Source organism: Heloderma suspectum, chromosome 1 (assembly GCF_057233095.1).
Source record: "Heloderma suspectum isolate Gila_16-S chromosome 1, 16-S_ref, whole genome shotgun sequence".
Taxonomy (NCBI): Eukaryota; Metazoa; Chordata; class Lepidosauria; order Squamata; family Helodermatidae; genus Heloderma; species Heloderma suspectum.
The window spans coordinates 127,183,290-127,198,003 of record NC_139458.1 but is presented as its reverse complement, the minus strand read 5'-3'; the positions used below and the strand labels follow the sequence as shown (position 1 = coordinate 127,198,003).

Sequence of the window (14,714 nt, the reverse complement as noted above, 5' to 3'; positions counted from 1 at the left end):
TTTGGTAGTGGTGGTAGAAAGAATTAGATTGGGGAAAGGGCATAGGAGGAAAGTGTTAAGCACTCTCAAAATCACCACTCCTTTGATCCTCAAAGTAGCCCCATGGAGATGCTAATCAGTAAAACCAATACAGCAGGAGATGCTAATCACAGCATCTCCCACTGACAATTATTCCTTCTGTTCCCCACAAACTGAAAGCAGAAGCAAACTTGTTGCTACTCAGCTAATCTTCAGGATGTTGTCCTGCTTTTGTATGTATGTTATCATGATCATCACCCCCCCCTCCCCAAAGAGAGATCTGATAAAGGGAGGCCATTTTGCTTACTATTCAGTTGACTCATAGAACAAGGATCTGTATCTCTTTCGATGGCAGGGTTGCAATGCCCTGATCTCCAAGAATCCACAAAGAGTGGTGCTGTTCCTTCAATAATATTCATGCTGGTCATGAAGTCATCTGTGGTTTCTCTATTGTAGTTACCACACAGCCCTGGTGACATGGAAAGACATGGGTGGAATGAAAAGCAAGGGACAGATTCTTATAGTAACAATGAAAAGTGTCTTGTTAATTCTGTGTTAGGCCAGTGCACTACACCTGTACCATACACAACCACTACAAGAAGCAATGTGCAGGTTTCTGCTCCATAAAGGTTTTGTGGAGCCTGGAGCAAACACATTCTGGTCTTCCCAAAATGGTTTTTGCAGATACTTATATATCTGAAATAGCCTCTGCCAAAGTGCAGAGGCATGCAGTGTGCCTCCAATCCCTAGTAGTCTAGAAAGCCTCCATGGCAGAGCAAGTCAGTGATATATTTGACCCTTCCACTGCACCAAAGGCCTTTGTTCCAATATGGAGAAGCCTATCACAATCTGAAGATGTCCCCAGGCCATGCTAGTTTTCATCTCACACAATTTCCAGGTCAGATTTGGAACAGATCCAAGAATTCAGTCGACTCCATCCAGAACCTAGCCGGAGATCTAGTTCATGAGGAATTTGGCAGCATATATCATTACAGGGATGTGCTTCTATGAAATAGAAATAACAACCATATGATGGATATAACTAAGCTCCACCTTCAACCAAGCACTTCATCCTTAGGACAGAATTCCAGAACTAGCTGTGTACAACAAGCGTCCCAAGATGATGTATATTGCAGTACAGATGGCAATCACATTTGATGCCTTGTTTCTGGGTGTGAATCCAGATGTGCAGCTGCATCAATTCTGTGTGGCACTGGCAATTTCTGATTCAATCACCCCTGTGTAGAAGTCTGCTTCCACATGTGTTTCTTCCTTCCTGGATGGGAGCTAATTAGTTCATACTAATGAACTAACTTGGAAGAGTATTAACAATAAATGGCATTGTCATTTATTATCATTTATTAACAATAAATGACATTTATCCAAGTCCAACGTCAAATCTATGGAAAGTCTAAACAAGTACAGATCACCTCTAATTGCAGTGGAAGGAGAAAACAAGGCTGGTGGGTGGGGATGGGATCCATTCCTTGTTATGTTTATTTTTTGATAAAAGACTCACAGCCTTCAATCCCTGAAGCCAAGGATCAATGGAATCTGGTTTACCTTGGGTTCTGCCTTTGAAGTTAAGTCCAACTTTAATATAAGCTTGAAACACTGGAGCAGTTTGAATTACCAAATCCAAGCCAAAGGCTGTGTGCATTTGAATGTGAGTAGATGACTGTTTGAAGATGGCGATGTCCCCTAAAAGAAATTAAATAATTCAAAACTGTTGACTATGGCTTATCTCTTTAAATTAATATATTGACACACACACATACAGACACACGTACACATTCCTGTACGTAGACTATTTTGTACTTAAAATGTTGCATTATCTCGTGATCACACTTTTGCTACTATGATAGGATGGATGGATGGTTGTTTATTTATTTAAATTTGTATGCCACCTGTCCCAAAAACATAGGTTGGGTAACAACATATTTTAACACAGATAATATAAAATATATAGAACGTATGCAACATTGTCAAGATTGTCCATTTAGTGAGTGCAAGGTCTATATTCTCCCTTCTTATCTTACCTGCTTTATAAGGTAACCACTTCAATTTATCTTCATCAGTTAAAGTGCCCTCTTTTGAAATCTTAAGTTTGCCCTGTGTGGAAAAGAGAATCCTCAATGGAGAGCTGGGTTAGACTCCAACCTGGGCTAAAGAAAACCTTTCCATGAATCAGGATAGATATAGAATGGGGGTAGACAACAAGTGGCCCTCCAGATATTTTGGCCTACAGCTACCATCAGCCCTAGCCAGCATAGCCAGTGGTGAGGGATGATGGGAGTTGCAGGCCAAAACATCTGGAAGGCCACATGTTCCCCACCCCTGTTCTAGAGGTTAAAACTGTGTGAGAGTTGACATCTCACAGGAAATTAAAAACACTGACTTTCAGGAGGAACTTTTCATATTGTGGCTATTGCATCCAGGTACTTTTCTCACCTTCCAGTCTGGTCCATTCTGATGTACTAGTATCTGAAGATGTTGCCCACAATCAAGTGTATACTAAATACAAAAAAGGGCCACAGTTGCAAAAACCAATTAGAAATAAGCAAACAAGCACACAACTGTAAATAGGTCAAGTAATACTATAATGTTATAACAATATGAACACACAATGAACGTAGTGGGTGCTAGTGGTTTATTTAAAATAGATTGTTGTTGCAACAATATAATTATACATATGAAAACAATATGAATACAATTGTACATACATATATTGGAAGATAACAGAAGCATCTGTATCACAGGTATATACATATAAATATTATAATTGGTTCAAGGATCTCAAAGTCCGTCCAAAAAGTTTTACAGGAATACGGTGTAATCCTGTTCTGCATATGAGTTGCTTCTTCAGATAAATGCTAACTGTAAATATATTCAGATCTATAATCATATATATATATATATATATATATATATATGTATGCACACGTATGCATACACAGGCACACACCTGTGTGTGCATGCATATGCACATACGTACATACACAGTATTTGTTGCATTTATATTCACACTAGTTGTCAGTTATTATCCTAATATATACATGTACAAAAAACATTCAAATGAATACAAACGTTCTTGTTAGGAATTGTTGCCATAACCTTATCAAAAATTATTTACATGAAAGCAGGGCTGTACTTTATAAACAAGGAAATTGTTTCAACTCACCATCCTTAGACTCAACAAAAAATGCTGTGTCAGTATTATAATCTGAATAGTTTTTTGAAAGAAGCTGCTTAAACTGCTGGCATAGCTTGCATTTTATCTCACAGAACTTCCCAGAGGCCAGAGCTAAGAAAGAACAACACTTTCAGCATGTAATATCGGTTGTTGTTGTTCAGTCGTTAAGTCGTGTCCGACTCTTCGTGACCCCATGGACCATAGCACACCAGGCCTTCCTGTCCTCCGCTCTCCCCTGGAGTGTGTTCAAGTTCATATTCATTGCATCGGTGATGCTATCTAGCCATCTCATCCTCTGCCGTCCCCTTCTCCTTTTGCCTTCAATCTTTCCCAGCATCAGGGTCTTTTCCAGGGACTTTTCTCTTCGCATTAGGTGGCCAAAATATTTGAGCTTCAGTTTCAGTATCTGTCCTTCCAATGAGCAGTCAGGGTTGATTTCCTTTAGTATGGACTGGTTTGACCTCCTTGCAGTCCAGGGGACTCGAAAGAGTCTTCTCCAGCACCACAGTTCGAAAGCATCAGTTCTTCGGCGCTCAGCCTTCCTTACAGTCCAGCTCTCACAGCCATACATTACTACTGGGAAAACCATAGCTTTGATTATACGGACCTTTGTCGGCAAGGTGATGTCTCTGCTTCTTACTATGCTGTCTAGGTTTGCCATAGCTTTCCTCCCAAGGAGCAAGCATCTTTTAATTTCATGGCTACAGTCACCGTCTGCGGTGATCTTGGAGCCCAAGAAAATAACATCTGTCACTGCTTCCATTTCTTCCCCTTCTATATGCCAGGAAGTGATGGGGCCAGATGCCATGATCTTAGTTTTTTTAATGTTGAGTTTCAAACCAGCTTTTGCACTCTCCTCTTTCACCCTCAACAAGAGGCTCTTTAGATCCTCTTCGCTTTCTGCCATTAGGGTGGTATCGTCTGCGTATCTGAGGATGTTGATAATTCTCCCAGCAATCTTAATTCATCCAACCTGTGATTCATCCAACCTGGCATTTCTCATGATGTACTCTGCATATAAGTTAAATAAGCAGAGAGACAATATGCAGCCTTGTCATACTCCTTTCCCAGTTTTGAACCACTCGGTTGTTCCATGTCTGGTTCTTACTGTTGCTTCTTGACCCTCGTACAGGTTTCTCAGGAGACAGGTAAGGTCGTCTGGTACTCCCATCTAGGGATGGCGGAGAATTTCTCCCCGAAACTTCGGGGGGCCAAGCACCAACGTGTTCGGCCCCCTGAACAAGTTTCGGGGAGAAATCCTCCGCCCCCCCTGCCCCCCGCACCCCCCCCGGGACGGGACTTACCTTCGCCGAATGTCCCTCCTGGTGGCGGGTCCGGCCGGCAGTTCGGCGGGTGTTCGTGCGGGGCGGGAGCGGCAGCCGGACTTTCGAGCGGCTGCCGCTGCCGCCGTTCCAATAAAAGAAAAAAAAAAAAACGCCCCCGTGATAGGCTACGTGACGATTAACGTAGCCTATCACGGCTAGATTTGCAAAGTCAGCCGTGATAGGCTACGTTAATCGTCACATAGCCTATCACGGGTGACTTAAAAAAAAAAAAAAAGCGCGTACGGATAATGGCGGCCCCCATAGGGAGCCGCCATTCCCGTTCCTTATTTGGTCGCTGTAGTCTACATAAAGATTTACGTAGACTACAGCGACCAAATGAGGAACGCGAATGGCGGCTCCCTATGGGGGCCGCCATTAGCGTACGTGCTTTTTTTTTTTTTAAAGTCACCCGTGATAGGCTACGTGACGATTAAGTAGCCTATCACGGCTGACTTTGCAGATCTAGCCGTGATAGGCTACGTTAATCATCACGTAGCCTATCACGGGGGCGTTAAAAAAAAAAAAACTTTCGAGTTCGCGGCCGGGGCGAGGCGGGAAGCCTCCCCCCCCGGCCTGAATTTCGCGGGGGGAGCAGCGAAGCGCCTCCCCCCCACTGCGAACAAGCTTCGACAAAAGGTAAGTGACTTTTGTCCACCCCTACTCCCATCTCTTTAAGGATTTGCCACAGTTTGTTGTGATCCACACAATCAAAGGCTTTAGCATAGTCAATGAAGCAGAAATAGACATTTTTCTGGAATTCTCTTGCTTTCTCCGTGCTCCAGCGAATCTGGTGATTTGATCTCTAGTTCCTCTGCCTCTTCGAAACCCAGCTTGTACTTCCGGTAGTTCTCGGTTCGCATACTGCTGAAGCCTAGCTTGTAGGATTTTGAGCATCACCTTGCTGGCATGTGAAATGGGCGCAATTGCACGGTAGTTTGAACACTCTTTGGCATTGCCCTTCTTTGGAATTGCAATGTAAACTGACCTTTTCCAATCTTGTGGCAACTGTTGAGTGTTCCAAATTTGTTGGCATATTGAGTACAGCACTTTGACAGCATCATCTTTTAGGATTTTAAATAGCTCAGCTGGAATACTGTCATCTCCACTAGCTTTGTTGTTAGTAATGCTTCCTAAGGCCCACTTGACTTCACTCTCGAGGATGTCCGGCTCAAGTTCAGTGACCGCACTGTCATGGCTATCAGGGACATTCAGATCTTTCCTGTATAGTTCTTCTGTGTATTCTTTCCACCTCTTCTTAATCTCATCTGCTTCTGTGAGGTCCCTGCCTTCTTTGTCCTTTATCATGCCCGTCTTTGCACAAAACCTTCCCTTGAGATCTCCGATTTTCTTGAAAAGATCTCTAGTCTTTCCCATTCTACTGTTTTCCTCAATTTCTTTGCATTGTGCATTTAAGAAGGCCTTCTTGTTTCTCCTTGCTATTCTCTGGAAATCTGTATTCAGTTGGATATATCTTCCCCTTTCTCCCTTGCTTTTCGCTTCCCTTCTTTCCTCAGCTACTTGTAAAGCCTCCTCAGACAGCCACTTGGCTTTCTTGCATTTCTTTTTCTTTGGGATGGATTGAGTTGCTGCTTCCTGAACAATGTTACGGACCTCCGTCCATAGTTCCTCAGGCACTCTGTCTATCAGGTCTAATCCCTGAAATCTATTCGTCACCTCCACTGTATATTCATAAGGGATATGATTTAGGTCATACCTGAATGGTTTAGTGGTTTTCCCCACGTTCTTCAATTTAAGCCAAAATTTTGCAACAAGCAGCTCATGATCTGAGCCACAGTCAGCTCCAGGTCTTGTTTTGACTGACTGTATGGAGCTTCTCCATCTTTGGCTGCAAAGGACATAATCAATCTGATTTCGATATTGACCATCTGGTGATGTCCATGTGTAGAGTCACCTCTTGTGTTGTTGGAAAAGAGTGTTTGCCATGATCAGCGTGTTCTCTTGGCAAAATTCTAGTAGCCTTTGTCCTGCTTCATTTTGTACACCAAGGCCATGCTTGCCTGTTATCCCGGTGATTTCTTGACTTCCTACTTTAGCATTCCAATCCCCTATGATGAAGAGGACATCTTTTTTTGGTGTTAGTTCTAGAAGGTGTTGTAGGTCTTCATAGAACCGATCAACCTCAGCTTCTTTGGCCTCAGTGGTTGGGGCATAGATTTGAATTACTGTGATGTTGAATAGTTTGCCTTGGATTCGTACTGAGATCATTCTATCATTTTTGAGATTGTACCCCAGTACTGCTTTTCCCACCCTTTTATTGACTATGAGAGCTACTCCATTTCTTCTGAGGGATTCTTGCCCACAGTAGTAGATATGATGGTCACCTGAATTAAATTCGCCCATGCTTGTCCGTTGTAGTTCGCTGATTCCCAAGATGCCGATGTTCAATCTTGCCATCTCATGTTTGACCACCTCCAGCTTACCTTGATTAATTGATCTGACATTCCAAGTTCCTAAACAATATTGTTCTTTACAGCATCGGATTTTCTTTTCACCACCAGACACATCCACAGCTGAGTGTCCTTTCGGCTTTGGCCCAGCCACTTCACTCTTTCTGGCACTACTTGGAAATACCCTCTGCTCTTCCCCAGTAGTATATTGGACACCTTCCGACCTGAGAGGCTCATCTTCCAGCGTCATATCTTTTAGCCTTGTGATACGTTCCATGGGGTTTTCTTGGCAAGAATACTGGAGTGGGTTGCCATTTCCTTCTCCAGTGGACCACATTTTGTCAGAACTCTCCACCATGACTTGTCCGTCTTGGGTGGCCCTGCACGGCATAGCTTATGGCTTCACTGAATTATGCAAGCCCCTTGGCCACAACAAGGCAGTGATGCATGAAGGGGGTAATATCGGTACATTACCGAAAAAAATTGCTTTGAAATGAGACACAAAGTAACCAAACAAACCTCAAGCCACAAGCTGATAATTTCTCCTGCTCTAAAGTCGATGAGTTGAGTCAGCAGCTGTGAGCACAAGAATTCATAGCAAGTTTTAAATACCCAGTGTTGAAAAAAAAGGGCTAAGTCATCCACATTACTGTTAAAGGTATAGTGTTGGTTTCACATGCCATCAGAAAAATATCCCCAATACAAATGCCTTTATATATTACACAAAAGATGCCAGATCCAGAGAAGCACTCAAACCTTTAGGGATCACAGACTGTAATTTGAAAACCCACTCCACCTCCTTACACAGCAGTAAGTTATTATAATCTGTCCAGTTGTGTTTGTGAGAATAAATTCTATCTATAACTAGGAACTTAAAAGTCCTCGTGCATATGAGCCTGTTCTGCAAAATGTTGCCCCAAGGGAGCATCCAAAATGCAGTTTCTTAATTTGGACCGATGTTCAATAATCCTAGTTTGAATGGTACGAGAGGTTTTTCCTACATACAATAACCCACATGGGCAAATAATAACATAAATAACTTGCTTGGTTGCACAATTGGAAAAATGATGTAATTCAAAATGTTGATGATTTACATACTACTTCCTTAATGGATTACTGTAGATCCCAGAGAATCCCGAGGGGTCTAAGAATCGACAAAGCTCCAATGATGTTCTTGGATGATATGGATTTTAAGATGAAATGGGCATTCATATTAAATAAATGCTCGTTTGATTTAATGTTGTTAATTATACAAGCTCAACAAGAAACAGAAAAAGTTAACATGCATATTGACAATTTTGAATCTAAATTTAAGGAACAATTTTCCACCGATGAGATTACCAATAAATGTCAAGCTTTAGAGAAAGAACTCAATTTGTTTCTATCTGAATTAAAATTCACAAAAATTAAGAAATTTTCTAGGGATGAATGGGATTACTCAGAATCTAATGTTTAAAAATGGTTATCTAAAGAACATTTTCAGAAAAATAAAAAGTGGGTTTCTTGGCAAGATCTTTCGAATGTCCCCATGGATTTAGATGCCAGTGAAGCAGGTGAGGAATCATCTGCAACCTTGGGTGATGAGGGTCCCAGCAGAAGCATTCAGTTGGTAAGATCACGTCCATCTAGAAGTAATTTTTCCTCTGTTCGTCCACAACGCAAGGTACGCAACAGGATTTAGTTGTTAATTTATCATCGTGGGAGTTATTGCAGGATGAATTTAGACTTCTGAATTTGGGTTTGAGTTTTGTTCCCACACCCGAATATAATGCCTTTCATACCCGTGTTGATTTTTTTCGACTTATATGACAATTAAAATTGAGGGAGTTCTTCAGTGAAAGTGAACAGTCAAGATCTTCTTGCTTCCAACACAGGTCGAGATTTATACCAGCTATCACTCATCCCCATATTCAAGTTTTTGAACAGTTGGTCCTTGGGGATATAGAACATATTGAACATAGGCCCATGAAAAGATGGTATAATCTATCAAGGAAGGATCAGAACATTTTGAAAGAATTGGCTAAGGATCAGTCTATAGTGATCAAGGACGCAGACAAAGGTGGTGCCATTGTGGTGCTTAACAAGGAAGATTACATGCAAGAGGTTCATAGACAATTACAAGATTCTTCTTGTTATAAACCTATTTCCTATGACCCTACCAAACATTTTTTTTTTTTATCATTACTACTAGGGTAACTGAAGCAATGCTTTTGGGGCTGATTAATGAAAAAAAACCTCCAAATTCCTTCAGAACCCGTATCCACGTATTCCTGTAATCTATACCCTTCCTAAAATTAAAAAGCCTGATTTTCCACCTCCCGGTCACCTGATTGTCTCGGGTTCTAATTCCATTTTGGAACCTGTATCACAGTATCTGGACTATTTTCTATGTCCTTTGGTCATCAAGATTCCTTCATATTTGAAAGACACCAGGGCCTTTATTAATAAGGTGGAGGCCATGGAAATTCCTCCAGAGGCTGTCTTGGTAACTATGGATGTTAATTCCACAAATTGGACAGATTATAATAACTTACTGCTATGTAAGAAGGCGGAGTGGATTTTCAAATTATGGTCTGTGATCCCTAAAGGTTTGAATGCTTCTCTGGATCTGGCATCTTTTGTGTAACATATAAAGGCATTTGTATTGGGGATATTTTCCTGATGGCATGTGAAGCCAACACTATACCTTTAATAGTAATGTGGATGTCTTAGCCCTTTTTTTCAACACTGGGTATTTAAAACCTGCTACGAATTGGTGTGCTCACAGCTGCTGACTCAACGCATCAAGATAAAATGCAAGCTATGCCAGCAGTTTAAGTGGCTTCTTTCGAAAAACTATTCAGATTACAGTACTGACACAGCGTTTTTTGTTGCGTCTAAGGACAGTGATTTGAAATAATTTCCTTGTTTATAAAGTACAGCCCCGCTTTCATGTAAATAATTTTTGATAAGATTATGGCAACCATTCCTAACAAGAACGTTTGTGTTTATTTGAAATAATGTTTTTGTACATGTATATATTAGGATAATAACTGACAACTAGTGTGAATATAAATGCAACAAATACTGTGTATGTACGTATGGGCATATGCATGCACACACAGGTGTGTGCCTATATATATATGATTATAGATCTGAATATCTTCACAGTTATTATTTATCAGAAGAAGCAACTAATATGCGACACAGGATTACACCTGATTCCTGTAAGACTTTTTGGACGGACTTTGAGATCCTTGAACCAATTATAATATTTATATGTATTGTTGTTGTTCAGTCGTGTCCGACTCTTCGTGACCCCATGGACCATAGCACGCCAGGCCTTCCTTTCCTATTTATATGTATATACCTGTGATATAGATGCTTCTGTTATCTTCCAATATATGTATGTACAATTGTATTCATATTGTTTTCATATGTATAATTATATTGTTCCAACAACAATCTGTTTTAAATAGACCACTAACACCCATTACGTTCATTGTGTGTTCATATTGTTATAAAAGTATATTATTATTACTTGACCTATTTATAGTTGTATGCTTGTTTGCTTATTTCTAATTGCCCACAATCAAGTGCACAGATTTGAATTCAAATGAAATCAATGGGGCTTTGAAGTGCACCTAATTCTGTGCTGGATTCTGCCTGCTTTGCTTGATTATTTTTGTAGTATGCCATCAGCTATGTTTCTATGGGGTGAACACTTACCTTTTCTGAGCTATAAATGATAGCTGTCAGTGATGTCTCTGAAGTGGAATAACCAGACTGTTCATACACAGCCATCAGGGTTCCATTGTGTGGTAACATGGGACTCTAGAAGGAAAGAGAAAGCAAAACAATGCAAAATCTGTGGAAGGAATATTTTTCCCCACATCCCCTTTTGTCATCATTGTAGAATGTGTACATGCTGTACCAAAAGTTTGGGTTTCATCCTATTTTCTTAAAAGGATGGGATTCCACACACAAATACTGGACTAGAATTCTGAAGGAGAAAGTATCCACAAATCATTAAGAAATAGTACACATATAAGCAGCAGAGAAGAACAACAAAACAGCATGGGGGAGGAGAGTATAATGGATAGGGTATAAAATGTACATCTCCTACTTGTTTGAAGCCTCACCCCCAACACCTCTTGTTTCTAAGCTTTTAACCCTTGCATATGGTGTAAAATAGATTAATATAGAGTTAGATGTCATGGTTAGTAGTGTGATCCAGTCCTCTGTTAATAATGTAAGATAAATGCTGGCCTACAGCAGATATTTAGCTTTCAGAAGGGGAAAATCAAGACCCCTGTACAAACATGGATCACAGTGGTCTTTATGTAGAATACCTTCAGAAGAATGTAGGTGCAAACTCCATGGAAACGGTATCGCCTAGAATCAAAGGTGGTGACAAATGAACCTCCCTCCAGGGAACATCTGCCAGGACATGGTAGTTCTCTACAGCTCCACTGACCCATTATACATGTACTGGTGGAAAGAAATGTACATGTCAGCTGTTAACCAGAAAAGTAGATGACTTCATATGTTGATTGTCTTAATGCAGTATGCCTCTTTCTCTCCAATTTTATGCAACAAGATTTTGAAGTCAATGAACGTTAAGCATGAAAAGCCAAAGTAGACTTCTGAAGGCAATGAAAACAAATGTCATATGCTGATATATATGCATGCCTATCTGTGTGTTGTCATAGGTGCTTCATCACATCATCATCCTATTTCACCTAAATATTAAGAGGAATGTTTCCTGAAATGGTCAGAAAAGCTGCCAGTAGGGTTGTCTAAATCTTCTTGGCTTATCAAACTAGAACCTGTATAAATTGTTGCTGTCTCTTCAAAGGTCTTGTGGCCACCATTGTTTTCTTTGCAGTCCCCCCCCCCAATTTTCTGGAGGACCTGCCAGCTCCCACTGGAACACCAGTATCCCCAGCTGGAGTGGAATCTTCCATCCTCTCACGCACAGAGTTCAAATGTGAAGTTTCAAAACACAGCTACTGTTCAATAGCTTGGATACTAAGTCAGCTTCCACAAATGGAAGGGCAGCTCCTGTTCATGGATGGAACTGAAATCCAGTGGAGAATCCCAATGATGGAAGGGTGGGAAGCAATGTCTTCTGATTCCCCTCCCCCCTGTAGCCCCCCTCCACTGTCCCAAAGGGTCCCCCCAAACCTTCAGAACAGTTTTTGAAGGGGTACCAGAGGCTACAGGGGGAAGGGGAAAAATGGTGAAAGTCGCCTCCCTCTATTCCTCTGGTGGGAGTGTTCTGTGAGCAGAACTCAGCTCAGGGACACTCCTGCCGGTGCAAGCAAACTCAAAACCTACAGTGTGAGGATGTGTTCTGGGCACGTAGTTTGGTGATATTTACAGTTTCCACATGCCCTTTTCTGTAAGTAGGAGACATGGAGTTCATGTCAATTGAGAAAAATGAATTGCATATGGATGGAAACACATCCATTGTGGAATGCTTATGTTTACAGGTTATCTCACACAGCACCTGGAATGTAATAACTCTCTACTAGTAAAAGAATATCAGTTTCACCTCATATAAAATATGAAGCCATTACAGGAATTTTAATTATGGCTTTTAGTGTAGATGGGTGCCAGGCTTCTTAACCTTCTTGATGATCTATTCTTTAATTTGGATAATTCAGTACTCACCAGCTTCTGCATGTTGCTTTCATCACATCACCAGGAGTATATTTTTCCCCATTCAGTGTGCATGGACACTGTTCAACAGGAACACATGTTTGGTTTCTTGAAATGTTATCCAAAACAGTACCTGTCAAGTTAAGAAAACAGGGGGAAGGAAATAAAAGGTGGGCATTTTAATTCATCTTGAATAAACAGCACACGAAGCTTCAGAACTTCATAAGTTATTTTTCTTGAATAAATTCAGGATTGGGTAATTCATGTAAGTGATGCTGATGTCATGGACAAATCCCTTCTTTGTGTTCCAATTTTAATAGCAATAAAAATAGATATTATCACTGTTTATGTGGGGATCATTCATTAACCACATAGTGAAATTCCAACAGAGACCAGAAACTGTAGGTGATCAAATAAATGTAAAGTGCACGGTACACATATTTACTTGACACAGTTCACCACCGATGCAATGAATATGAACTTGAGCACACTCCGGGAGAGAGCGGAGGACAGGAAGGCCTGGTGTGCTATGGTCCATGGGGTCATGTAGAGTCGGACATGACTTAACAACTGAACAACAACAACAAAAGCTCTTGTCCTAAGAACCTGGCTTAGCTTTAGGATCACAAATAGTGATTAGTGCTGATGCAAGTAAAGTGATGCCCTAGCCTCAAGTGGAGCAGAACCATGCATTTCTGTCCCATTAGCCCATGAGAAAACCCAGAGTCCCTTTCAATAGAAAACACATGATAACGGAGTTTGCTGTTGCAAGGGGTATGGGGGCCTTTGTAATGGTGCTCAGGATTCTGTGTAAAGAGCAACTAGCTAGCTTTGCTTGCCCCAGGAGTAAACTAATAGCACACTAGAGCCTGTGGGCTGCTGCTTCTCAAATTGAGTCTGGGTCTATGTACAAATTATTTTAATCATATTGGGATCCATCACTTAACTACTGCTGCTGTGTAACAGCACATAGGACTGGCCCATAAAGTTCTTACAACCCACTAAAATCCAGACATTTCTAACATGTAATGTAGTGATCCTAATGAGATCTGCTGCAATGTCTCATTAGAGTCACCATGTTACGTGGCAGAAACATCTGGATTTTAGTGGGTTGTAAGAGCTTTATAGTCCTATGCACTGCTACACGGTAATAGTTGCTTATAAGATGAATGCACTGTTATAGTGTGCATTACAGGAAAATTAAAATAGACATTATATTCCGGCTGAACATCAGGAAAAATGTCCTGACTGTTAGACCAATACAACAATGGAGCCAAGTACCTAGGGAAGTGGTGGGCTCTCCCACATGGGAGGCATTCAAGAAGAGGCTGGACAGTCATCTGTCAGGGGTGCTCTGACTTGGATTCCTGCATTGAGCAGGGGGTTGGACTTGATGGTCTTCTAGGCCCCTTCCAACCCTACTATTCTATGATTCTATAAAATCATTCATTACATATTATACTTGGGAATGGGTGAAGGAGTTATTCCTAGAGATGATGCCCAAACTGCTGTGATATCAAATGTGTCCATTACCCCATGTTAGTGCTTTGATTAAAAAGCCTCTACTACAGGGATATGTATCTCAAACAAATATGTATCTCAAACAAATCCATGGCAGCATAGATATACTCATAGCAAGGCAATAGTATATTTTTTATGTCCATTTACCTTCTGGACAGAAGCAGCCATATGTACAGTAGCTGGAGCAGCTGTATTCCGGATTGGAACATGTTCTGAGACAGGGAGAACCACATTCTTTGTAGATTTGGTTAGCTGGACATCTTCCAAGAGCTGCAGAACATAATGGTTCAGAGAGCTTCATTGCGTTTTATATTTGGACAAAATACAGCACTGGAATTATGGTACAATTTTGAGATGAGTCTGTCTCAGCCCTAATGTATCAATTGTGTTCATCAAAAAAAATACACATTATCTCATGCCGTTTTCCTATTCCTTTAAAACTAACCGTTAATCACCTCTAGCCAGTCGTGACGGCCAGAGGTCATTGCAGTTCACAATCTCTTTTAAACGTATTAGGATTTGTCACTGCCTGCTAGAATATGAGAATCTGCATCCACATTTACTGCCCCACTTAGGCATCATGTCCAACCATGAGAAGTAGATGTC

The 14,714-nt window shown here is 41.0% G+C and overlaps 1 protein-coding gene across 1 annotated transcript in view; it reads right to left on the bottom strand.

The window, feature by feature from the left end:
• The window catches only part of MUC6 (mucin 6, oligomeric mucus/gel-forming), a 73,422-nt gene that overhangs the window by 33,535 nt on the left and 25,173 nt on the right, over window positions 1-14,714 (bottom strand). Inside the window, exons 9-15 of the mRNA XM_084851624.1 lie at window positions 14,256-14,378; window positions 12,600-12,720; window positions 11,276-11,414; window positions 10,653-10,757; window positions 2,058-2,130; window positions 1,582-1,719; window positions 326-487 (exon numbers count right to left, since the gene is read on the bottom strand). Of these exons, the coding sequence (XP_084707750.1) occupies window positions 326-487; window positions 1,582-1,719; window positions 2,058-2,130; window positions 10,653-10,757; window positions 11,276-11,414; window positions 12,600-12,720; window positions 14,256-14,378 (861 nt within the window). The remainder of the gene's footprint in view (window positions 1-325; window positions 488-1,581; window positions 1,720-2,057; window positions 2,131-10,652; window positions 10,758-11,275; window positions 11,415-12,599; window positions 12,721-14,255; window positions 14,379-14,714) is intronic.